Source organism: Alosa sapidissima, chromosome 13, assembly GCF_018492685.1.
Source record: "Alosa sapidissima isolate fAloSap1 chromosome 13, fAloSap1.pri, whole genome shotgun sequence".
Lineage (NCBI taxonomy): Eukaryota > Metazoa > Chordata > Actinopteri > Clupeiformes > Clupeidae > Alosa > Alosa sapidissima.
In genome coordinates, this window is record NC_055969.1 from 31,894,632 (window position 1) to 31,921,105 (window position 26,474).

Genomic DNA, 26,474 nt, shown 5'->3' on the forward strand with positions numbered 1-26,474 from the left:
TGTCACAGACATGGGGAGCTCTTTGAAGCTTGGGATAATGTGGTACAGTTACTACAGTAACAGTATTTTATTTTACTTCTTATGTAATATTTTTTTTTTTTTTTCAATTTTATAAATGCTTTGTTTAAATGCTGTTGGAACAAATAGTTGATTATAAAGGCAACTTTCTGTTGCAATTTTCTGTGTGTTCTAGACTGGTAACTTGTTAAGCCAACATGTTCTAACATTGCATAAATATTAACTGCAGACACATAGTGGAGAGTTGATTTGGTTTATACCAGACAATTTAGTTACTGTAGGCCTAACTAGGCTATTTGATCATGTAGTCTATGTTTGGATCATAGGCATGATGATTCATTCATGGCTTCATAAAATATCAACATCATGTTGCTTTTAGAGTATTCTACCATTGGCCCAAGTAGTGTAAAATAAATCTAAAAAAGTTTTGACAATTTTAATCAAACAATATTTTGAAAACAATCAATGGTATTATCTTAATATCTTATCTTCTGGCAAGTTTAAAATATGATGGTCAAAAGTGGGCCAGAGGTGGCGATCCGATATCTGGAAATCTGATTTCACTATGGGTTTGTGTTCACAATTTGGTCCCCCTCACTTTCAAAATATCTCCTGCGCCCCTGGAACTAGGTAGATGAGGTTTAATATAGTTGGAATGACTGAACAGTTAGGTGGATAGTTTAAAAGGTTAAATTATTTGCTAGGTAGATGAGGTTTAATATAGTTGGAATGACTGAACAGTTTAAATGGTTAAATTATTCAATAGGAAATTATTGTAGCGAGGACTTTTGAAACAGTTGTGGACAGAGGAAACAGTTGAACAGAACGTGTAGTCTTAAGAGAATGAGTCTGTATGTTTAAAGCCTGAGAAACTGACAGATGATGCAGGTGGCCTGGCCACTTGGCCTAGGATTGTAATTGCTTAATGGCCTGATTGTGATGTCATCAGCCCAAGTCTATGGGGAAATTTTGAGTAGTTTTTAATTAATAGTTTAAAAAGTATAAAAGTTACAAAGATGAAAAATACAAAGCCCACATGTCCTAAGTAAGACCTACGTAACATAGTTTGAATGAAGTTTCTACGTTAAACGGTTAAAGCTGCATTAACTTAGAAGAATAATAATAATCGTAAGAATAAGAAGACTTGGAAGAACAGTACAGTGCATTTTCATAAGAAGCCAGGAGATTTCAAGATAGTGGATTCCAACCACTATAATTAATGGAATTAATAGAATGGGCAAAGGAATAGGACTTAGGGGGAGATACAGGGGAACAAAACAAAAGAGATTCAAATAAAATCAAAAAATGATCAGAGACCCCAACATCCATAATGTCTAAGTTGGAAACATTGAAACCATAAAACAATAGGTCTAATGTGTGGCCTTTCTGATGTGTCGGGGCCATAACAAATTGCACAAGATTGAAGAGTCCACAAGGCATAAACACTCCTTAACCAAAGGTTTTGATGGGCAACAGATGTGAATGTTAAAATCCCCTAAAATCATGAAATTGTCGAGAGGCCTTAAAAGATAGATCAGCAAATTCTCACACACACATACCTCTACAGAAACACAAGAAACAGATGTTCTAACGGGCTATGTGTCCAGTGTCAGAAGGCAGATATGTGTGGGACTGTTTAATTACATTACATTGCATTACATTTGGCTGATGCATTTTTAGCTAAAGCGACTAACAACACTAGAGTCAAATTTCTTGTCTTTGTTTTGTCCATTGGAGAGGAGAGTATGGAGATGGTGATTACCCACAGATCAGCCAACGATTACAACATTATAGTGCAGATGATTTGCACCAGAAAAGCAGTTTGGCACAGGAACTGCAACAAATCCACCTGTAACAGTGAGCATCTGCTAAAAAAGCATGTGAAGCAGGCAGGACTCAGTATCTTCAGAAAAGACGTGGTAGACCATCTTATAAACCTGCACCAACACCTGCAACTGCGTCAAGTCCATCTAGTGAGACTTGTTCAGCAGCAAATGCTGCCAGTACAGATAAGTGCTTCTTCTGTCAGAAGAGAGGCATCTTTCAATGTGAAACATAAACGTTCAACGTGGTAGAGAGATACGAGGGAAAGGAATTTGAAACGCAAGAACATAATGTTGGCATAGTTGCATGAGATATTGAGTTTGTTAGCCTAATTTTCTCTAGCCTGAAAGCAGGCTCAGTATCTGCAGTACCAGTATCTTCAGTATCTTTGAACGCAACAGTGCACAATGTACAGCCAACTACAAAAGCCATCAAGAGTATCATCACTCGAGATGCATTGCCACTCAGATGGAAAAAAAACCCCATGGAAACTTGAATTGAACACTGATGACGCTGAACGCCATGTCCACAAAGCGTTGTATGCCTTTATGTGTTGGGTAGTGGAAGGACCAACCTCAAGCATCAGTCCAGAGACAGCGCGTTCAACTTGTCCACAGAGATGTTCTTACTTTGAGCCAGAACATACTGTAATGAAGCCTATAGTTTCAAGTCAGTCATATACACACATATACATCCAAATACATCTTTTCAGCATTGTCTCTAGAATGTTTGTGGAAATGTCAGCCAGGGAAATCTGGAGGGGAGTGATGATGAAGACGATGGAGCTCGTTTTAAAATAGTGGATAATACTGTTTCATAGCAACACTAGTGGTTTCCTGATAATTGTGTGTGTTGTTATTGTTGCTGTTTGTTAGTTGATACTTGGATATTGTTGATGCAAAAAAGGTACATGTCAGGAACTTGCAAGATTGCAACTGCAAAATTGCGGAATCACCTGAAAAGTAGCCTATTATTATTATTATTATGACCGCCGCGCAGCGAAGCGGCGGTCATATAGGTTTAGTCAGAATTTTTTTTTTTTTTTCTTTTTTTTTTTTTTTTTTTTCTTTTTCGCATGCCCACATTTCCGTCAATGAGTCCCGGGACACTGAAAGACCGGGGTACACGAAACTTGGTGGGCATGTAACCCCACATGGATAGCATGGAACCATCGTTTTTCGTTTTGATCTGTAGCCCCCCCGCTGGACTGGACCCCCCGAAAGGAGGGTAGGGCAGACACAGTTTTCTGTGAATATCTCGAAAACCGTAGGGTTTAGGAGGACCATTTTTTTTTTGTATGTTGATCTCAAGGGGCCATGTCAACCCATTCCATAACCACTCATTTCATGTATAGCGCCACCTAGTTAAACACAAAAAAGTAAAAATGAGGTGTTGTAATTGAAGGTATCTGTGACCTAACATAGTCAAAACTGCACGAAATTGGAAGTGTAGGATCATTATGACACCCTCTGTATGCACGCCAAGTTTCGTGGAATTCCGTTCATGGGGGGCCACACAATAAATTAATTTATGTTACTATACACCAACTGGCCTGTAGGTGGCCGGAGACAGTTTTCTGTGAATATCTCGAGAACCGTAGGGCCTAGGAGGTCCACCTTTTTTATGTATGTTGGTCTTAAGGGGGCATGTCAACCCATCCCATTACCACTTATTTCATGTATAGCGCCACCTAGTTAAAAATTAAAAAGCAAAAAATTAGGTGTTTTCATCTCAATATCTCTGGCTGACAAGGTCAAAACTGCACGAAATTAAAAGTGTAGGATCATTATGACACCCTCTGAATGCATGCCAAGTTTTGTGTACTTTCGTTCATGGGGGGCCTTACAATAAAATAATTTATGTGTACATTTAGTGACGTACACCAACAAGGATTCCCGGGACACTGAAAGACCGGGGTACACAAAACTTGGTGGGCATGTACCCCCACATGGATAGCATGGAACCGTCATTTTTCGTTTTCATCTGCAGCCCCCCCGCTGGACTGGACAGGGCAGACACAGTTCTCTGTGAATCTTTTATGGTATGTTGGTCTCAAGGGCCCACATCAACCTGGCTTATAATCACTCATTTGTGATTTGCCCCCCCACCCCGGTAAAAAATGAAAATCAGTAGGATTAAAAGAAAGCCAAAATAAATATTCATCATCATCATCATGGCTGCATTTTCAGTATTGGCGAGAAGTAGTCGTTTGTCCACTAGATGGCGCATCGTTGCAGTGAGACGTAATTTTGTTGGAAGTTAAAAGTGGGTTGGAAAAAACAATGGACTCTTCATACAAGGACTGTAATTTAACGCAGCGAACATCTAATAAGGATAGGACGATGTTCACATGAAGTGTAATTCCCATTTCTTCTTGAAGCCGAAATAAATCTGAGGATGTTTATCGGACATGCTTGGTTTTTACTGCAGGTACGTTAATCTTGTAATATCAATAAGGACCTAGGTAATGTTACCGTTAGCGTTGGTTGAGTGATGGAGGCATTTGATTTATTGCATTTGTAGAAAACTATACATGCGGTTATACCAAGCAAATGTATAGCAGCACTGTTTGTATCTTTCGACTGTCATTTATTGCACGTGCTACAAAATCATTCTGTGCAATGGAAGATTTACCAACGTTACACCGGTCTGATACAGTTTTGCCTATACGTGTGTGAGACTGAGACGCCTGTTTATTTTGTTTTAAGTGCGTGCAGGGTGTGAGAGGGGAATCGATGTGCTTTGATTACAGCTTGGTAGTTGTAGTCTGTGAAATTAAAAAACACGTGTGTGTGAAGTATCCAAACAATGACACCTTCATTTCATTATGGCTGCTTTAGCAAAACACCTTAAGCTACTGTGTAGTGGGTCCCATTTAGAAGTGGCTTCATTCGCGCTTTCCTTGACTCATGGAGCTGCGTGAATGTTATTACAACTTTTCGCCACGATATGACAGTTTAAGTCCGCTTGATACTGTAAGGCGTAAGCCATTGGTTTCCAAAGGAGATTTTATTTGTGTCGCCAGCATAGCCTATTGACAATTTATGTTGTAAATAGGCCTACCTTATAATCCTACCTGTAGCTTAGGGAAGCTTTCTATTAGGATCTAGTTTGTTACCGTTTTGTCATAACTCCCTGATGCATTTTTGCATTTAGAATAGCCAGAGCGTGTATATCTCAATCGGAAAATTAAACAATATCGGGTGCCTATGGACTAGGGTCCGTGCAGTGCTATGTTTTATTTGCAGAATTCACATGAAAAAATATAAAAATAGGCTTAAAAATCCGTCATCCATTCTACACAGTAAATGGGTTATTGTTGCATATTTTGATTGTCAATTGAGCACAGTTACGGTTTTCTGTTCAGAAGTTAAAAATTGAAATGATGCGTCAATTTTCTAATTTTCCTTTTTTGCCCTTGTGGTTGGACTGAACCATGAGCACCGGGGGGAGAACAGCATCTAGCTGGGCCAGGCCGGGGGGAGAACAGCATCTAGCTGGGCCAGGCTAGAGGGTGGAAGAGAGCGCCGTCTGAAGTTGTGCGTGATTTTGACTCATTACTTTAGAGATTAATAACTAACACTTTCATAACCAACACTTTCATAACATAACTTTCAGCCTATGTTGAACATATCTACAGTACATTTGAATACCATGGCCATGCCATACCATAGCAAATAATTCCCCAAAGCAGAATGCTTTCAAGCATCGACGTCAGTCTAGGCTATACAGGCTACCCCAAGCTGTTTGACATGGGACATTTTTGCTTATTTAACACTTTACGCTAGACTATCATTAGGCTAAACGAAGACACAACAGTGAGTATGCCTAATTTATCAGTTTATCCATTTATTAATTTCAACAGCAAATAACCTACATTGCTGTAGGCTACGGCTTTAAGTCCATGGTAATGCTCATGTAGGTCTCCAAAGCCTCCCAGAACATGAACATTCTACACACGTAGGGCCTACTCATAAGTGTCAGGATGCAGCAATGTCTCCCTCTGCATCTGAAGTTCTGATCTCGAGCTGACATTATCAATCGCTTGGCACCTTGATGCAAGCTGAACTGTGTTTGATAGCCCTCCATCTCTACATCCGCTGATAAAATGTGATCACCAACACCGCGCGCCAATATGTATCAGGTCACCCCCCTACGCTTGTGGTTCACCCCAACAAAAACGGTAAAAAAGGGCAAAAATCAGATATTAACTGAATTTTACTTTTGTTTCCAATCCAGTTTCTGTTTTTTTCTTTATCTTGCGTGACTAATGACACATTTAGAAAATAGCAGCAATTATCTATTTGCTGACCAGTTAAAAAAATAGAAAATTGGATTATTGAACACATTTTTTATTTGGATCAGATGGATGGAGCAAATAGAACAAATCACTGCAAAGCGTTACACGGACCGACTAGGCTGGGTGAACCCAGCCTGATCTGCCCGCTATTTATTTTTTGATTTCTTAAAAGATTGAGCTTGGTCTGATGAAAGCCAGACTAGCCATGGACCTCAGTTAAACAATGCAAGGGAACATGAATCAGCCTATATTTGCACTAACAATAACGGACAAAAGCTCTTCAACTTTGGCCCGTTAAAATGTGTATGAACAGTCTAGCGACGCATTTCATCAAGGCCCATTTGGACATGTCAGTTATTTGCACCACTGGTTAGATGTAAAACAGCATTTCGTTTCAGACTAGGCTACTGTTACTTAATTTGTGCATTAACAATAACGTTTCAGACTACTGTTACTTAATTTGTGCATTGACAATAAAGTATTACATGAACTAAAGATGACTAAAATCTTATGTAGAAGAAGAAACATTCACAAAAAATCCATCCATCCAAAAATGACCTTTGTTTTTGATAGCTGTTGAAAACGGCATGGAACTGACAGAGATGTTTTTGTTTAAAAATACATAAAAAATAAATAAATAAATAAATAAATAACATTATGCTGATACCTTTTGCTTTTCCCAAATACAATGTAGCCTACAGGTGTAAGTGACCTTTCATCAATCCAGTTGCAATGGATGAACTGTGATGAACTGCCCTACTTGTGATTGTTTAGAGATTTTAAAGGTTTTATAACAATTCTACATCTTCTTTGGCTATTCTACAATCTATTCACCTTTTCAGCACCAGTAGGGTACTTTCTGTGCAGCCGCACACACACACTCAGGCATGCCAAACAAGCATACACAAAAGTTTCAAGAGTGGGGGATGGAGTAAAATATGGAGACAAATTGAAGTGTGATTTATTTTCGCGGAACGGATGTACAGGACTGAGCGGCGGTCATATTTTGTACCGCTATGCGGTACATCTAGTTATTATTATTATTATGACCGCCGCGCAGCGAAGCGGCGGTCATATAGGTTTAGTCAGATTTTTTTTTTTTTTCTTTTTCGCATGCCCAAATTTCCGTCAATGATTCCCGGGACACTGAAAGACCGGGGTACACAAAACTTGGTGGACATGTAACCCCACATGGATAGCATGGAACCATCGTTTTTCGTTTTGATCTGTAGCCCCCCCGCTGAATTGGACCCCCCGAAAGGAGGGTAGGGCAGACACAGTTTTCTATGAATATCTCGAAAACTGTAGGGTTTAGGAGGACCATTTTTTTTTTGTATGTTGATCTCAAGGGGCCATGTCAACCCATTCCATAACCACTCATTTCATGTATAGCGCCACCTAGTTAAACACAAAAAAGTAAAAATGAGGTGGTGTAATTGAAGGTATCTGTGACCTAACATAGTCAAAACTGCACGAAATTGGAAGTGTAGGATCATCATGACACCCTCTGTATGCACGCCAAGTTTCGTGGAATTCCGTTCATGGGGGGCCACACAATAAATTAATTTATGTTACTATACACCAACTGGCCTGTAGGTGGCCGGAGACAGTTTTCTGTGAAAATCTCGAGAACCTTAGGGCCTAGGAGGTCCACCTTTTTTATGTATGTTGGTCTTAAGGGGGCATGTCAACCCATCCCATTACCACTTATTTCATGTATAGCGCCACCTAGTTAAAAATGAAAAAGCAAAAAATTAGGTGTTTTCATCACAATATATCTGGCTGACATGGTCAAAACTGCACGAAATTAAAAGTGTAGGATCATTATGACACCTTCCGAATGCATGCAAAGTTTTGTGTACTTTCGTTCATGGGGGGCCTTACAATAAAATAATTTATGTGTACATTTAGTGATATACACCAACAAGGATTCCCGGGACAATGAAAGACCGGGGTACACAAAACTTGGTGGGCATGTAACCCCACATGGATAGCATGGAACCGTCGTTTTTCGTTTTGATCTGTAGCCCCCCCGCTGGATTGGACCCCCTGAAAGGAGGGTAGGGCAGACACAGTTCTCTGTGAATATCTTGAGAAATGTAGGGCCTAGGATGACCAATTTTTTCCGTATGTTTGCCTCCAGGGGTCATGTTAACCCATTTCATGTGCACACATGTGCACAAACAGATACACACGCACACACATACATTCACAGTAATCATACGTATGACACATACTCACACAGTAGACATATGTATGCATGCATGCACAGGCACATATGCAGGCACACACACAAGCACGCACACACACACACACACACACACACACACATAACATAAACATGTACATGCACACATGCACACAATTCAAGAATTTCTCAGAATTATGAACAGGCAAGATGGAGGTGTGGTTGTATAAAATGAATTTTACATGTGAAATCTATGAACTAATCATGTTTTGGTACTTGTTGTCTAGCAGATACCAGTGAGAATTGAGTGTGGATAATGCAATTTAGTGAGACAGTTAGAATCATATAGGCCTTTCAGCGTGATTTATTTTTGTGGAAAAAATGTGCTGGACTGGGCGGCGGTCATATTTTGTACCGCTCTGCGGTACATCTAGTTTTCATTTTGTTTGGTTTTATCTATGCTGACTGAACAGAAACACTGTTTTATTTACATGGCGCTTGTCGTGGTTATCATAGTAGCAAGTTGGCAAGTGCATCCACACAGTAGACTGTTACTCTGGGGCCATAGGGGTCTAGGCCCTGGCAGTATTAGTTCATATTGTGTTCCCTGTAACCCTTAGTCTACCTTGTGTGGATGCACTGTTACTCCTGAGCCATAGGGGTCTATGTCCCAGACAGTATTCACCCCTTGCAAGTGACGTCACGTTTTGTTCGCGCCACAGCAAAATAGCCTAGTGGACGGCAAGAACACGAATCAAATCAATGGGTTGTAATGGGACATATCGCACAGCTAGGAGATTATAGTGAGATTTAACCGTAGTAATGCCCTTCCACGACTGTTGGCTTATTGTTTGGAATACAACAACATCCCATGTTCTTGCATAGATATATTTTGGTTTGTTTTCTTTGTGTTTCGGGAGTATTTCAACCACAATTTTTTAAATATTATTATGTTGTTTTGTATTTATGTGTCGCTTTGGACAAAGGTGTCTGCTAAATCCATAACCATAACCATAACAATTGCATGCTTATCTCCTCAGTGTATGAAGCACAGCAGCGGTTGCTATAGCAACCATAGACTCTGAACAGGACGGCAGATAGCACTTAGGCAAAGTCTTTGGCAAGATCTGAATGTAAACAGATAATACCGTAAGATTTCCTATTTCTTTCAATTCTTTAACTTAAGACATGTAAGAAGTAAGTTTATTCGCTGGGCAACGTACAAACTGACGAGTTACATTAGCCCTAGCACTATAATCTTTATGACATAATGTAATTTGCCGTCCGTCTCCCATCTTTTTGCCGTCCAGCATGGAGCCGTCACGTGACTTAAGTCACGTGTCTGCAAGGGGTGAATTAGTTCATATTAGGTTGATTGTAACCCTTGCTATCCAGTGTGTAATATATATATATATATATCAGGAGCATTCCATGGGTGCTGATTAGTGATAGATAGATAGATAGATAGATAGATAGATAGATACTTTATTGATCCCCAGGGGAAATTCAAGAATTATATATACTACTGCCTCTGTCTGCGTCCATTTAGTTGGATAACCTGAGGGTCCTGTCACACAACCACAAAAAAATCAATTAAAACATGACTCAATAAAGCTATCTTTATTATATTCAAGTCATTTCATTCCATACACATCTGTTTAAGAACAGGAATTAAGTACACAAAACATTTTGAGGACAGGAGAGACCAAACATCACAGTGAAAGGGAGAAGTAATGGTCACAATTAATCACAAATTGCTGGACTCTTTAAAAAATTATACAAAGTTTATGGTCAAAACGAGTACTGTAAATCTTTTTTTGCACCAAACAAATACCCACATCAAACAAGGAGTGACAGACAGACAGCCCAACACAAACAGAGCAGCTTAATAGTGCAACAGAAATGTGTAAAGAAGAAATGCTCATTTTAATTACAATACCACATTCAATCAAAGAAATGCAGACCACTCACAAACACACATCAACAAATCCCAATAGCTCAACCCTGTTGGGAACCACTGGCTGCTCAGCTGGAGAGTCGACCTGGTTGGGCAGGCCTACGTATCATCACAGGAACAAGGGACCACACTCAAGGACACATCGGCAAATCAATCAAGTAACATAAATACACAAATGCAAGGGCTCATGTGTCTATGCGGGAGCAGAATGCACAAAAATAATCTGAAATCTTAAAAAAAAAAAAAGTTACAGACTGTAAGAGGGACCATTTTCTATTCATGGGTCCAAGCACAATGTTATACGCCCAGGGTCATAACTGTAATATGCATTAATCACACTTTTGAGTGTGTTTGCGTGGGTAAATCAGTATAGACTTAAGGGTCACGAAAGAAAATGTGTGATGCCCTAGCGGATCAGTTTGGTAAACTTCACATGCATTCCGGGTCAAAGGACTTTTGTGTCTGCTACCATTTTCCTGTGCTTAACCTCAATTGCATCTCAAAAACTGTTTTTATTAGCTAGAACATACTAGTGCCTATGAGAGTTTCTGAGAATGTTTGTCTTTGTGTGTGCATTTGTATCTATTGTGTATGGATAGTACATGTAAGTTCAGATGTGTCTCTGTGGGAATGTATGCCCTTATAAATATAAGTGTGTTTAAATATGTCCTTGTGAGTCTGTGTGTGCTGCATATTTATTTATACACACACACACACATACACACACACACACACACACACACACACACACACATACACACACACACACATACGCGAGTCCTTGGTGTGTATTTGGATTGGTCCAGCCTGAGGTCTAACTGAGCAGCTCCAGGTACGTGACCGGTACTTTGCCTTTCTGGTTGCCTCGCTCTCCGATCAGCCAGTCAGGATCCATGCCAGGCACTGTGTACACTGTGATGAGCTGGAGAGGGCAGAGAAACATGTGGCAAGTCAGTCCACACATCATCAAATATATTCTCTCAATCAAATATATCCATCAAATATATCTATCTCTCTCTCACACACACACACACACACACACACACACTCGCTCACTCTAACCTGTCTTATTTAAATAAAGGCAAACACTCAAAATCTCAGTACTTGTTCAACCTCCACATCATCTAGTTACTTCTGCAGTTCAAAAAATGCATTTCTCATTATACTGAACAATCAGCAAATGCTTTGGCACATCAATGCAATTGATTGTGTACAACTGCTGTTTTTACATCAGTCACTTATCTTGTTGGTAACAATCAATCACATTCATGCACATCCATGCAACTGATCTGTTGTGGTCCGACTCACAAAAACATATTAGCATTAGTTAATTACTCATAACATGCTAAAGTTTGCCATTTCTATTACTCTTGTTTTGGCAAAGGTCCACCTGGATTGATAAATACATTTTTACTTCAAGAAAGGGTAATGTAAGATCAACCAGTGATCAACTAGCTTTTGAAACTCAGAAGATAATGTCATGATGCTTCAATTGTCAAGTACATATACATACTGTACGTACATACATATAGTACATACATACATTTATCCATTTACATATATGGAAGAGCACAGCATGTATACCTCCAAAGGGGCGTTTCCAATATTTACATTTCTAATTTTGTGTATTTCTCCCTACTGTAAAATATTACAATAATGGAAACCTGTCTGGCCTTCATATGACAATGAATGACATCTGGCAACAAACTGCAATACAAACAGTATCATAAAAGTGCACTGTAAATATGAATCCTGGCCACTCTCCTAAAATCTCCCACATACAATGTGTAACATCACAATCTTACCCATAGTTCATATAAGAAAATGCCTACAGAGTTGACCGTTAAATATTGACAAAATGACTTAGCATTTTATAAACAATGGCACAAGCACTTGTCATTCTGATGGCAGTGACATGTTGATTGGTATAAATATTTGCTTTTGAGACATAAACTAAATATTTTGAGCAAGTTACACGCAGGTAATCCACTGCATAGTGCAGTTCGTACAAATTGTTTAAAGCAGTATTTCTCAAAGTGTGCACAAGCTATCCCAAGTGGTCCACGAGCAGATGTGGTAAAATATAATAGATGAGTTGTTTGCAATATTGAACCAACTCGTAATTAAATCCAAATAGTTCTGCAACACTGCCTATATAAGCTATGCCAGTTTAAATTTTATGAATACACAATAAGCAAGGTGGTTCAGTGAGTAGGCCTATTGTGTAATACTGTTAGGTCTATGTTTTTTTGCTAGGTGACTTTTTTTTTAATGGTTAAGTGGTCCTTGGTCTGAAAAAGTTTGAGAAACACTGGTTTAAAGAAATGCATTTACCGGTACTGTTCTGCAAATGTTAATGATTCAAGAAATGTTTCAAAGCAACTGAGACAAAAAAGGGACAAAAAATGAAATGTCAAATTGTACACACTATGACCACGAGTTTTTTACTAATTGTTACCCAAGCTGTGACGTCAGAGTTGCTATGAATCCTGGGCATACACATTCACGTCATGTTCTACTACTGTATTCTATTTTAAGAACTCCTTTTGAAAACAGTAATCTAACCATGCTTAACCACATGCATTTGTGGTTAAATAGGGTTTTGTATCTTGCAGTGTAGCCTCTGTATTTTTTCATATAAAAAACATCTGCCTCTTTAACGCTGTTTGATAAAAACATGATAAAAACAGAACAGCACATCAACACTACAAGTGTACATATATACAGTATTCATAAGTGTTCTCTAATGCAGGGATTTCCATGCATGACAGTGTTTCCCAGACATTGACTTATTTGTGGCGGCCCACCACAATATCAACATTGACCACCACACAATGATTTTCCAGGTTGTACTAAATTGTGCTTAAATCTGGTTAGCATCATAACCACGCTGCACTAATTTGCTAAAAACTGTTGCATAACAAGTTAATTCTGCAAACCTACCACCACAATAGAATTCAATTCTGTGGGAAATACTGCATGAAATAACAGTCTCGCTATGGAGATCACTTTGTCAATCGCTATGGAGATCACTATTTAAGCAATATAGCACGAGTGAGAGTGGGGTTGGTCATGGATATTCCCACGGGTGTTGTTCGGCCGTAGCCACGAGGCCGGAGGCCGAGTGGCGCAGGCAACAACAGCCGTGGGAATATCCATGACCAATCCCACGATCACGAGTGCTATATTGCTTTTATACAACAATTCTACAACAAACTAAATAATCTGAAAACACCCCATTATTGTTTAAAAATGTTAATTTCGACATCGTTCTTACGCATCAAAAAATAGTTCCCTTTTCAATAGACAGCATCTTGGTTGCTAGGTAACCAACATTCCATATTCCTCGTTACGGGTCTTGGTGGTTTACATGTCTTCTTGAAAGAAATGTTGAAAGTCAGGCTGAAATCACATTCATATCTAGGTTTGCTGAATGCATGTTACAAGGACAATGGGCCATGTCATGTAAGGGACGTGGTACTGCAAAAAAACGGAAACATTGTCTACATTGCAGAACCACTCAACTTTATTAATTTATGGTGAATAAATGTTATATTACTGTGCACAGCCTGACGTGACGATGCTAGCACGTTAGCAGCGGTTAGCTAATTATGCTAACGTTAGTCTCCTCCAAGTGACAATCATATTATACACAATGCTGGTAATGCTAAGAACAATTAACATCCTCGTTTATCTTACTTACAATGAGTTGACTGTGTGTCTTAATCCACAGATGTGGTGAAGCACTGTTTCGTTATGGTTTGCTAAGGAGTAACCCATTGCTTGAAATAGTGGAGAGCTGGGATGAGAACATTGTGTCAAATCTTCGCATTGTATCGCGGAGTGATTTATTATTAGCTGTGCAAAGCCTGAGTTGAAATGTCCAGGAATATTCCAACTCATGGAACGTCTCTCGGCCAATCAGAAACAATTCTTCAGAATGGTGGTCTCCAATCAGTGAGAACCCCTGGTCTAGTGTGTACAATTTCATATTTGTTTTTGCTTGTACTTTTTTAAATGTTAAAGGAGAATTCCGGTGTGATATTGACCTAAAGTGTGTTGAAACATGATACCGAGTGTGAACGTATGTCTCATAGCTCATCTCGGCTTGTCCCCTGCACTCCGAAATCTGGCACTAGTTAGCCGATGCTACCAACAGGTTTTCAAAGGGGGGGGTGTCTCGGGCATCGGCCTAGCCAATGCATTTTAGCAGATGTGTAGCAATGACCTAAATCCAATTATTAGCCTACTCACTGTGTCGTGTGTAGGCTATGAAGACTATTTTAAAGCGTTTGTAAGCCAAGAACATTGATCTGATGAGGTCATCTGAGATGATAACAATACGCCCCTCTCCAGATGGAAACATCAAAAACAAGCAACTCATCTTTTGAGCCTCTGTAGCAAAGAAAAATGGTGGGTTTAAACTGCACCATACCTCATCAGCCAATAGGGAGAGCTCGCTGGTGTCGGCCGCGTCGTAGTCGTACAGGACCTTGGCCTTGCGTGTGCCTGTAGCAGGTGGCTGCACCTCCTCAATCTTCAGCGTGCTGGCCTCCAGACCACTGTGACCACTGCTCACAGGGGGATGGGCTGGGGGAGAGGCCCCAGGCAGGGAACTGCTGGACAGGCCAGAGGGGCCAGCCAACACAGCCGAAGTGGAAGGGCTTCCGGTGAAAGCATTCGGAATCCTGAATCATGAGGATGTCTGTGAGTGCTGGCTCATGTTCAATTCATCAACCTAACCAAAAGAATCTCTAATCTCAATTCATCAAGCTAACCAAAAGAATCTATAGTAGGCCTAATTTAACTTCAGCGGAGCCACTGGAGCCACAGTAAACAAACACAGGAACCACACTAAACAAACACATAAGACAAGACAAATGCTTAAAGCTACAAATTCATAAAGTCAGATTTCCTGCTAAAACACTTTTCTCTGGACATGTTGGACCTGATACTTACGAGTCCCCATTCGCACTGTCAGCATTGAAGAAAGAGACAAACAGTCACTGATCACTACACTGTAAATACTTGTAAGGCAAGTTTGAAAGTCAATGCTTTTTCAAGCTTTGCTTAAATCAAAGGTTTCATCAGAAGCTGGTCAAAAATAGTCACTGATCACTACACTGTAAATAGTTGTAAGGCATGTTTGAAAGTTAATGCTTTTTTAAGCTTTGTTTAATTCAGAGGCCTTATGGCCTGGCAAACATTTAAATGTTCCAGTGCACTCAGTTTGATGGAAAACATTTCTCCAGAACAGGGTAAAACTGATAGTTCCAGTCCTTGATTATGATTAGTTGAAAAGCGTTCAGTGCCGTTGTAAAACTCAGCACAACCCTTCACGTTGACTGCATTTCATTCTATATTACTGTGGCACCTCAAATTCATACAAAAGTTGCTGCATCTCGATGTTACTTGGCAACCATTCTGATAGAGGAGATATTTTTTTTGCCGGAAGAATGATTATCTATGAATAAATTGTTACATTTCTCTTTGCTCTGCCTTTATTTTCTGAAATCTTGCCAGATTTTGTAACCGTTTTAGAAAATCAATCAGCCACTTCTAGTCCATAGGTTACACTGATTTTAGAACAGCTAAGGGAGGTTCTAGGCACAACGCTGTGTGTTGTGCCTAACAACACCCCTTAACTGTTCTAAAATCAGTTTTACCTATGGCCTCTCGGAGCTTGCTTAACTGACTAGCTATATATAAAAAAAACAATATGGTGACAGCAACACACATTACATAACTGAATTACTGAAGCCATATTACTGAAATAATCTCATATATTGCGGCTTGAGCGTAGATTCTATTTCCCCCAGCTACGTATTTGAACCCTTAGTGGTTCCCTTACCTTCTTAGTTCCTTCTGGAGTTCCTGCATATGCTTGTGACACTGGGCATAATATGTGGCCTGGGCCTCCACAAACTCATGCAGGCAGCGCAGGTGGTTCACCTGACAACCCCACAAAGAGTACACAACTGTATCAGGATACATATAACTGTGCATATGATATGAACATTATCACCCAGAGAGAAGAAATAATCTTTTCTGATTGGCTGGTAGGGTGCCTATTATTTCTGAATAACGGTATGAGGTAGAGCTGGTAAAAAAAGTTTCATCACATTCCATAACAATGCTCACTGAATGGTAACTATAACAACCATAGTAAATGAGCAGGCTTTGCAATAATGAAATCAACTGTAAACAAGCTAAGTGTCCACCAAAGATTCTAGAGCGGAGCGCTTTAGAATCTTTCCTGTCCACTGTTATCAGGCCCAAAGAAACTTGTACAACAAACTGAACAAGTCGGCTTGTTTCCTTCGAGGTGTCCCAATATACAGAATTAATGAAGTTCTTTGCCTCCGCCTCGTCTATCAATTCCATATATTTGGACATCTCAGTGGCCGATATCTCTTACTTACTGCAGGCCCTTTCTCTGACCCATCATTAACCACATTCACAGGCATGTGCTACTGTTGATAGAATTGTCCAGCCTTCTTAGAAAAGTCCCAAAAACCCAGTCTACACATGGTTCAAATTATAGTGAAAAATTACAACACAGCCCTATCAACCACTGGTTTTATCCAAGTAAACACCCATTTTGCATTTTTACTCATTTGGTGAAAAAAATGGGATTACATGGGATCTCCACCCCATTTGAAATTAATCATGCCACCGCCGACACAACAAAGGGTTTGAGGAAGTGAGTGGGAACAGGGTAGACAGGGAGGGGGACAGAGAGAGCGGAGGAGCTGACTCACATGGGTGCTGCTGATGCCCTCCAGGAGGAGCCGGGTCACCTCGGCCTGCCGGTCAAACTCTGTCTGGGCTACACGCAACTCATGCTCGGCCTGCGTGAGCACACACAGACACACAAGAATAAAAAAAAGCATTCTTGCAGAAAGCATCACAGGAACTTGAAGACATAACTTAATGTCGGTCACCTCGATAAAAAATAATGGAATGGAAATCATGTGCTCTTAGACTGATGTTTCTCATTTCAGACAGAAATAGAATAGAAAAACATAGAAGTAGTAAACATAGTCATAGAATCCCACTAATGCCACTAACTGTGTCACATTCCACGTAAGCAGTCCAATCACCCTTGTCTGGATTTCCCCAGGCGGCATAGGTTATTTATTTATTTATTTGTTTGTTATTTGTTCACTGTTCTAGTTTCACACTTCAAACCCCTACACACACAAACACATTGCGTGGCAGGAATCTAAGAGGTGACTGACTGGGAATTTGAAGACATGAATCATTCGATTTTATAGCTTAGTCATTAATATTCCTGCTGATCACAAAGGGTTGTTTCTCAGATTCCTTTCAGGCTTGTAAGGCTGAGCCTGTGATTCTCTGTGCATAAGGTAAGGTAAGGTGCTCTGAGTGTCATGGTGATGGTGCAAATGAGTAAGTCAAACATTGCAACAGTGCAAGAATAAAGTCTATATATATATATATGTGTGCTAATATACTGTAGCACGCAAACAGTGAGTCAGAAGACAGTGGTAAAAAGTGGCTAGTGGACAGACAGTTCAAGACATGGAGGTGGTAAAGAGGCCGACAGACTATGCAGAGAAGTCCATTTCTCCTCTTCCCTTAAGTGAAGCATTGAACAGTTCAATGGCCCTGGGGAAGAATGACTTCCTCAGTCTGTCTGTTATGCAAGGCAGTGAGCGAAGTCTCCAGCTGATCAGGCTCTTCTGCTTAACTCATTGAATGCCAAGCTGTTTTCGGAAGCTTTGTCCTAGAGTGCCAGCAATCTAGACCATTGTTGACGATTTTTGTACAGCCACAGCATATTCTGCGTTATAGCTATGAACACATACAATGGCTCGTTTGAAAGGTGAGACTTTAAGCTCTCAGTGGGTGCAAACCGTGTATTTCTACACGCTTCTGTTCCTGAGAAATCGCAAGCTAAACAGTGGCTAGTTTTCATCAAAATCACTTTTTTTTCTAGAAATGGAGATATAACGTCTTTCATGAAATATGAAGTGTTGCCTGTAAAGTTTCCGGGAAGTGACCTAGCGAGACTGCCACCTAGTGATAGACCCACGAAAATGGTCTGGTTTTGAGCTGACGTGCATGCGTCACTGATTCGACCCAAAGCGGCAACCGAGTTATGATTAATGTCCAGATAAAATGTCCAGATTGTGCGTTTTCATGAGTTTTCGATCGTCATATATTTCATTTCCATTCATCACAGAGTTCCCAAAATCACATATAAGGTGTGTTAGAGTGTCTAGTTTCATAATTAAAAAAAAAAGGTAAAAACATAATATTATGTTTTTGGCACTCAATGAGTTAACAATAGTGCTGTGGAGTGGATGACACTCATTGTCCAAGATGTTGATCAGTTTGTTCAGGGTCCTTTTGTCAGATATTGAAGTGATGCACTCCAGTTCAGCTCCCACTACAGAGCCAGCTTTCCTTACCAGCCTGTCAAGTCGCCCCGCATCCTTCTTCTTTGTGCTTCCACCCCAACATACCACTGCATAGAAGAGGACGCTGGCAACAACAGACTGGTAGAACATCCTGAGGAGCTTGCTGCACATATTGAAGGAGCGCAGCCTCCTCAGGAAGTACAGCCTGCTCTGCCCTTTCTTGTAGAGTGCGTCAGTGTTGGCTGACCAGTCCAGTTTATTGTCCAGGTGGAGACCCAGGTACTTGTAGGTGCTTACCATCTCGACATTGACCCCATCAATGGAGACTGGTAGCAGAGTGGGCTTAGACCTGCGGAAATCCACCACATCTCCTTGGTCTTTGAAGTGTTGAGTTGGAGATGATGGAGTTTGCACCATTGCACAAAGTCCTCCACCAGGCTCCTGTACTTCTCCTGCCCGTTCCTGATATACCCCACAATTGCAGTATCGTCCGAAAACGTCTGCATGTGGCATGACTCAGAGTTGTAGCAGAAGTCAGATGTGTACAGGGTGAACAGGGGGTGTGGTGGTGGGGGCTGGGGCTGGGAGATGACCACCTTGATGTCCCTGTCAAGGCTGCCAGAGTCGTTGACGACTCAACAGGCACAGGCAAGGAGGCGTCAGGCAGGGGCAGTGCGTGAGGTGATGGTGGCTTAGGTCGTTGGGTGTCACCGGGATGCAGAGCTGGAGAGATTGGGAGGCTGGGAGGTGGGGGTAGGGCAGGCACGCAAACAAGAGCAGTGCCTGAGTCAGGCGGGGGTGGTGAACAGACCACTCCTATTGGAGCTGGTGCAGGGCAGTCAAACCTATTATAGAAGTGGTTCAACTGGTTCACCCTGTCCAGGTCCCCCTCCACAGAGCTGCTGCTCTTCTTCAGGCCAGTGATAATCTTCATGCCGTCCCATGCCTCCTTCATGTTGTTTTCCTGCAACTTCTGTTCCACCTTCCTTCTGTAGTCCTCCTTAGCCTCCTTCAGCTTGACTTTGAGTTCCCCTTGCATGCGCCTCAGCTCTGCCATGTCCCCCTCTCTGTACGCCATCTTTTTCCTATTAAGAAGGGGTCTTGACATTGCTGGTTATCCAAGGCTTGTTATTGGGAAAGCAGCGTACAGTTCTGGTGGGAACAACAATGTCCATACAGAAGTTCAGGTAGTCAGTTGTGCACTGTGTGACCTCCTCTAAGTCCTCTCCATTCTGTAACACACTCCAGTCAGTGCACTCAAAGCAGTCTCTCAGAGCCTCATCCGCTTCAGGTGTCCACTTCCTGAAGGTGCGTGTGACAACTGGTAGCCTCTGTACTTTGGGCTTGTACATTGGTTGGAGATGAATGAGGTTGTGGTCTGACTTTCCCAGTGGGGGGAAGGGGGTTTGCACTGTATGCATCCCTCATGTTTGCATACATGAGGTCTATTGTCCTGCTTTTCCTTGTAGGGCAGTCGACAAACTGGTAGAAATTTGAGAGTGTGGAATCCAGTGTTATGTGATTGAAGTCGCCAGAGATCACAAAAAAGGCATCACTGTGTTGGGTTTGAAGCCTTGCGATTGTGGAGTGGATGACGTCACATGCTGTATCCGGGAGAGCTCGAGGTGTAACGTAAACACAGACAGCAACAACATGCACACGTATACTTGGCCAAGAAACCTTATTTACATTATAATTAGTTGAAGTTATTTACCTCGAATTCCCAGCAACATTGCCTTCCTTTCCCAAGATTAAACATGTCTCGAATTCAGGGGAAATCTTAATCTTAATCACTTAATCTCCAAAATCCAGAACCCTATGGCAAAATCCTGTTTTTTTCAAGGTATGCATCCTTTTCACTCTTTTTTCACTAGTTTGGGTAAGAAACACATTCAGGCTCAGGACAGGGATACATCAATCACACCCATGTTCAGTTCCCAAGCGAGGGTTAATACTCACTTTGTCCACCTCCTCACTCCACAGCTAGTGATGCAGCATGAGACAAACAGACAAAAGCACAAAAAAAAAAACATTCAGGCAGCAGCACCAGTTATACAACTGCAGCATGAACATGGAACAACGCTCTGGAATGCCATTGCTAGTAAAGATACCTCATGCATGCACACACACACACACACACACACACACACACACACACACACACACACACACACACACACACACAAACACTTCTAGAATCAAACAGTCTTGCTACAATGGTAGACTCTATCTGAGGGAAAAAAGAAATACTCAGAAATAGGCATGGGAGCATGGAAGACTAAAACAACTCTGAAGCTAAATATTAGCCTTATTAGTCATCAACAATGACTCAAATGACTCCGCTCTCTTAGACTCAAATGACTCTGCTCTCTTTTAAGGCCCATTCACACCAAGAACGATAACGATAACTATAAATAAATATTGTTCTCGTTAATATGAATGACGACGTTCACACATAAACTATAACGATAACGACATGAAGAACGATATCGTTGGGGATCACTTTCAGAGCGATTTTCAGAATGATAACAAGTTAATAGCCAATCAGAACCCATCGAATTTTAACCGTCACATTCATTAACACAAGGAGAGACTTTGTTTATCGTTGTTTAGTGTGAACGCTTTTATCGTTATGGTTATCGTTATTGTTATCGTTCTTGGTGTGAATAGGGCTTTACTCTGAGGCCTGGTCACATTAGGCAGCGGCAAGCGGCAGCGGCAAGCGTAATGCAACGCTCAGACCATAATAAGTTTTATCTTGTTCCTAAGCAACACAAACGGTTTGTCAATTGAATACGCTCGCGTACGTGTTATGCTTTGAAGGTTGAACTAAGTTCAATGCTCAGCTTGTTCAACGCTAGCATTACGCCAGCCTTGCCACCGTTCCGCTGCCGAACCATAGAGAACAATAGGAAACCTGCCGCTTGCTGCTGGCTAATGTGATCCCCGCCTTACTGTCAATATTGAAATGGTGGGCCATGAGGCTTGTCAAGCTGAAGCAGGGCAGTTCCTCTTTGACATGGTCATTCCCATTGAATACAATGATGTGGCTGATGACTGATGTGACTTGTCTTTTTTTTTAGTAATTTGTTTCTTTCTACTTTTTCTCTGTGTGTGTCTTTACATGCACAGGGCGGTGCTGTTGACAGTCACATTTCCTTTGGAAAGTAAGTCTTATGACCTTGTACTTATGATCCTACGACCTTCTACTGTACTCTACAACAACAACAACAACAACAACAACAACAACAACAACAAACAACTGCAGTCGGGGGATCTTGGGTCTTGAGTAATACTATGAGCACTCATCTACTGCACCACAGGGAGAGAGAACATATCAGAGTATGAGACAACCTTTCTCTCGGATTCTGAGTCAGAGTCTGCAAAATCCCTTGACCACTGGTATACAAAAAATGGGAGAAGGAAAGAGAGCAAAAAGAAGAGAGGGGTGACTGCCAATGAGTGACTGCCAATGAGTAACGCTTTCTAAACGTGAAGCCACTGCAAGTATTGCGTCCTCACTTTTGACCAAGAAACTTGAACTAATCGGGAGGCATTTTGGGTGGGTGGGGGGATTCCAGAGGTTTCCCGGGAAATAGTCGATGGCAAACAGTCGGGTGACTCGGGAGCTGCAGGAGCATTCCCATTTTGACCTGATACTATCAGGGTGTGAAAGGCAATACAAATTTCAAATATACACATGAGAGATGTGACATTCTTTGTGCTATGTTTGACTCGTGCATATGTTTGAAGTGTTCATATACATCTGTGTCAATGTCTGAGTGAGAGAGAGAGTGTGAGCGAGTGAGTGAGTGAGTGAGAGAAAAAAGGCAAAAAGGAAGGAAAGAAAGAAAGAAAGAGAGGGAGAAAGAAAGAGAGAAGAAGTGTGCCATTGTTGTGTGTATTTACAGTTTTTTTACAATTGCTTAAACACTAAAACTAAAAGTATCCCACAGTTACTGTAGCAAAACCTTACACTCAAGGAGCAAAACATCAGCCCAGATGTGCACAACTATAAGCACATCACATCAGCATCACACTTTTTGCAAAACAGTACACACATTGATTTACAAAACTCCAAACACATTTCTCTACTCTGGACACAGAAAACTCAGATAATGTCTCCTCTATGAAATTTCAAGGCACTACCTTCCATAATACACATCCATGAACCAATTGTTTAAACACAACTACTGGGTGTGAAGACACTTAGGTGCTTAACTGTAAACTCAACAATCAGTCCTGAACAGTGGGCAACAGGTGAGCCCTTCTGTCCACAACAAAAATTGATGGCAATGCAGCACAGAGTAGAAGAGACACTTTTGCAAAAAGCTTTTTATGAAATTGAAAACAGAGTCTAGGGGCCCTATTTTCACGAGGCAAAACCTCTCAGATTTTCACCATGCGCCGTTTTATTAAGCTTTGCACCCAGGGGTGTGGCAGAAGGTGTGTTCTGGCACACAATCCAAAATTGCTATCTTACACCCTCTAAAATCATTATGCCACTGACCAAGAGAAACCTGGTCAGAAATCCTTGGCCAGTTGTTTATATATTTGCTTGCTGTTAAAGGGAATGACAGATGGCATTCTCATTGGTTTAAATTATGTTACGCCCAAAACACACCCATGAATGCCTTGTTGCGCCATCTGTTTGATAACAAAACCACTCCCAATGTGGACTGGACAACCCCCTAAATTTAATTTAGCTATTTGCTAGTGACCATGTGTTTTAGATTGCTAAAATAGGGCCCAAATGCTGAGAACTAGTGTATGGTTTTGCAGATTTGGTATGGGGTGGTTGGTTTTGCAGATTTGGTATGGGGTGGTTGGTTTTTGCAGATTTGGTATGGGGTTATGGTATTATATAGGGTGATGGGGTTATAGTAACATGTGTACTGTAAAAAAATTGCATGATACATGAAGATTGAGTGTGTAATCAGTTGAAGAAAAACTGTAGCGTACTTCACAATGTGGATAAAAAAAAAGGTCTGGTCTTAAGTGTTGTGTTTGGTCAGTATATTCTTATACTCTAAATTCTCCTCTAATCCTACTTGAACAATATTTCTGAAAAGGGGGGGGGGGGGGGGATCAAGCATAAACTAAATCCCAGGAAACCCTGTTTTGTCAAAATTGTTTTGTACATTTGTGTGTAACTGATTCAAACATAATCAGATCATATGATGGATGTGTTTGTGATATGACAACAAAATAGAGTTATGATAAATAGTTGCATAGTTTTGACCAAACTGTTTGTCGGCAAAAGGGATTTTGCTAATTGGGTGTAGTGTTGTGTTAATTGTGTGTAGTGTTGAGAAATGGGCCCCGTTTTCAAAATTGTGCTTAAGCGATTGAAAAAAACTGTAAAATAAGCGTACATGTCCATCTCAGGTGGGGTGTCTGAGTGGGATTATAGCAGTGTTTGTCAACACATGCATTTCAAACCTCAGGGGCAATACATGAATGTGTGTGTGTGTGTGTGTGTGTGTGTGTGTGTGTGTGTGTGTGTGTGTGTGTGTGTGTGTGTGTGTGTGTGTGTGTGCTCACAGCCTATGGGTCTCTTACCGCAGATGCACTGGCAGAGAGCACATAATTGCGAGGCCTTGTCTCCTGAAAATCGGGTGCAGCCTAAGGGAAAAGGGGGAAGCAGATTTCATAGGCAATCATGCATCAGCCTCAGGAACCAAACAACAAACCAAAACTCATCGACAACAAGACAAGTGAAAAGAAAATAATGTGGTAAAGAGGATAAAACACACGCACATCCAAGTCTGATCCTGGGTGCTGGACAAAAAATGTTTCATGACGTTTCGGGCCAGCTCAAGCCCTCAGACCGTCTGATGAAGAGCTTGAGCTGGCCCGAAACGTCGCGGTAATAAAATCATAACTATTGGGAGCATATACTGGTGTTGCGGACTTTTTCCTCTCTTTCTCAAAAGAAAATAATAGAGCACAGTGAAACCGCAGACCGCAGTTGCGCATGTCTTAGATATATTGTGTTATAGCAGCGGTTCTCAAACTGTCACGGTCTGAGGACCGGCACACAGGATAGGACCCAATAGCAGACACCAAATCAGGAATTGAAGGGAAAAGACTTTAATGTCAAAACTTGCTTCAAAAGGGCAGTTCAAAAATAAGGAATCTCTGACAGGGCAGGAACAAACTCCACAAAAGGCAGGGCAAAAACTCAGACACCAACACTCAGAAGATTTCAAAACTTCAAAAAACAGATTAAATTCCAAAAGGCAACACGAAATCCAAAACAGTCGAAGATCACAAAAAACAAAGCTTGACACAGAGTACACTGGAGAATCAGGGAACAAGGCTCAGGTGAGGGGTATGGTCAAGGAACAAAAGCACCTGACTAAGGGTAAAACCAAAGATAATTAATGCGTAGCAAGATGGGTCGTCCTAGTTCATGTCAAACTCCTTGTAGGCAAGTCCCTCCACTCGGCGGCCATATTGCAACGCTTTTAGGGCACTCGTAGGGCATCTATTCAGCAGAACTGCGCGTGCGCAAGGCTTCACCACACCAACCTTACTCCAGCTGCGAGTTCACAACACATGATTGGGAAGATGTCTTCACAACACACCATATGATTGGCTCAATGTATTCACATCACACCATATGATTGGCTCAATGTATTCACATGTCGACGTTTTGCCGAGGAAGGGGTGAGATATGTGTAGACAACGGCCATATTGGCGTTACAAACTAACCCCATGCATTTCTATGGAGGATTTTTTGAGTGCTGTGTCTCCTCATTAGAAAGTCTCTGACACAGGTCGACAATGATTTAGCCTTCAATCAGAGGAGGTTCCCTGAGAATTAGTTTCATCTTGTCATCGTAGTTTTCGACACAACGCCATCTGGCTAGGGCCACTCTCATAGTCACTCTGACTGTAGGGCTAGTCTAGCAACTCTCCGTTGGCTTGTGAGCTCCAGAAATCGAAACTTAACCAGGACATTGAAATCGTGTATAGAGTCGTTTGGTGGGCTTAACATAATGATTGATGGCAGAGTTGCAACGGTTTGGCTTGAATTCCCTGCTACTTGAAAACAAATATCCTATTGCGTCCTATTGCGTGCAGAGGGAATTTGAAAGACAACTGATTATCCCGCCCCTCGGACTCAGCACTGCGAACGGTGAGTGCCCAGACCCTACATTTTAATGTGGGTCTGGCTCGCCAGGCTACCCTGACTGTATCTCATATTTTGGACTTTGCTTGAGATATGAAGCAGCTCTTTTAATTGGGCAAAGATTTGTGACAAGTTACAACTGATGCCATGGCTTCTAAGGGAGCTGACTGCATCTTGACTAAACACGTGACAGCCTTGGCCCCTTACCAAAGTCAGTGAGTCACAGATGTTTGCTCATCCTAACAACCTGTCCAGAGGAAATTATGTGGATACTCGAATGTTTACTCTTTAATGAGGGGGAACTCAATGGACGTACTGTATACGGTGTCCTTCTGCCATGTGTGTGGTTTGTGTTTCTGTTAGCATATCCGTCAGCAAGTAGGGAATTTCTACACAGCTGCACATCAAACACAACACAGAAGGATATCCACGGAGTCAGCTCCTCAAAGGATATCCAATGGAAAGGTAAATGTTTGAACAAAACTATGAGTACACATGTTGTGTGTGTATAAAAGATTAAAGGTCTCACCCTTTCAATGGTACAATCCAATACCATTTTATACAGTTATTACATTCATGGAGCATCATTAAGAATTGATGTTTTCTGAAGGTACGCTACAGATCTCAAAGAATCCTCTGGAGCAAACACATAGTCATGACGG

At 41.2% G+C, this 26,474-nt stretch overlaps 1 protein-coding gene across 8 annotated transcripts in view; it reads right to left on the reverse strand.

Moving 5' to 3' along the window:
* Positions 1-9,935: 9,935 nt before the first annotated feature.
* The window catches only part of sh3glb2b (SH3-domain GRB2-like endophilin B2b), a 28,843-nt gene continuing 12,304 nt past the window's right edge, over positions 9,936-26,474 (reverse strand). For 2 of the 8 annotated variants that reach the window (XM_042059988.1, XM_042059990.1), the window contains 7 exons: positions 24,237-24,299; positions 20,634-20,657; positions 17,049-17,138; positions 16,139-16,239; positions 15,247-15,261; positions 14,723-14,975; positions 9,936-11,209 (listed from right to left, as the gene is read on the reverse strand). In XM_042059988.1, the coding sequence (XP_041915922.1) occupies positions 11,102-11,209; positions 14,723-14,975; positions 15,247-15,261; positions 16,139-16,239; positions 17,049-17,138; positions 20,634-20,657; positions 24,237-24,299 (654 nt within the window). In that variant the 3' untranslated portion in view covers positions 9,936-11,101. The remainder of the gene's footprint in view (positions 11,210-14,722; positions 14,976-15,246; positions 15,262-16,138; positions 16,240-17,048; positions 17,139-20,633; positions 20,658-24,236; positions 24,300-26,474) is intronic. The other 6 variants (XM_042059993.1, XM_042059991.1, XM_042059989.1 and 3 more) reach the window with 5 other exon arrangements.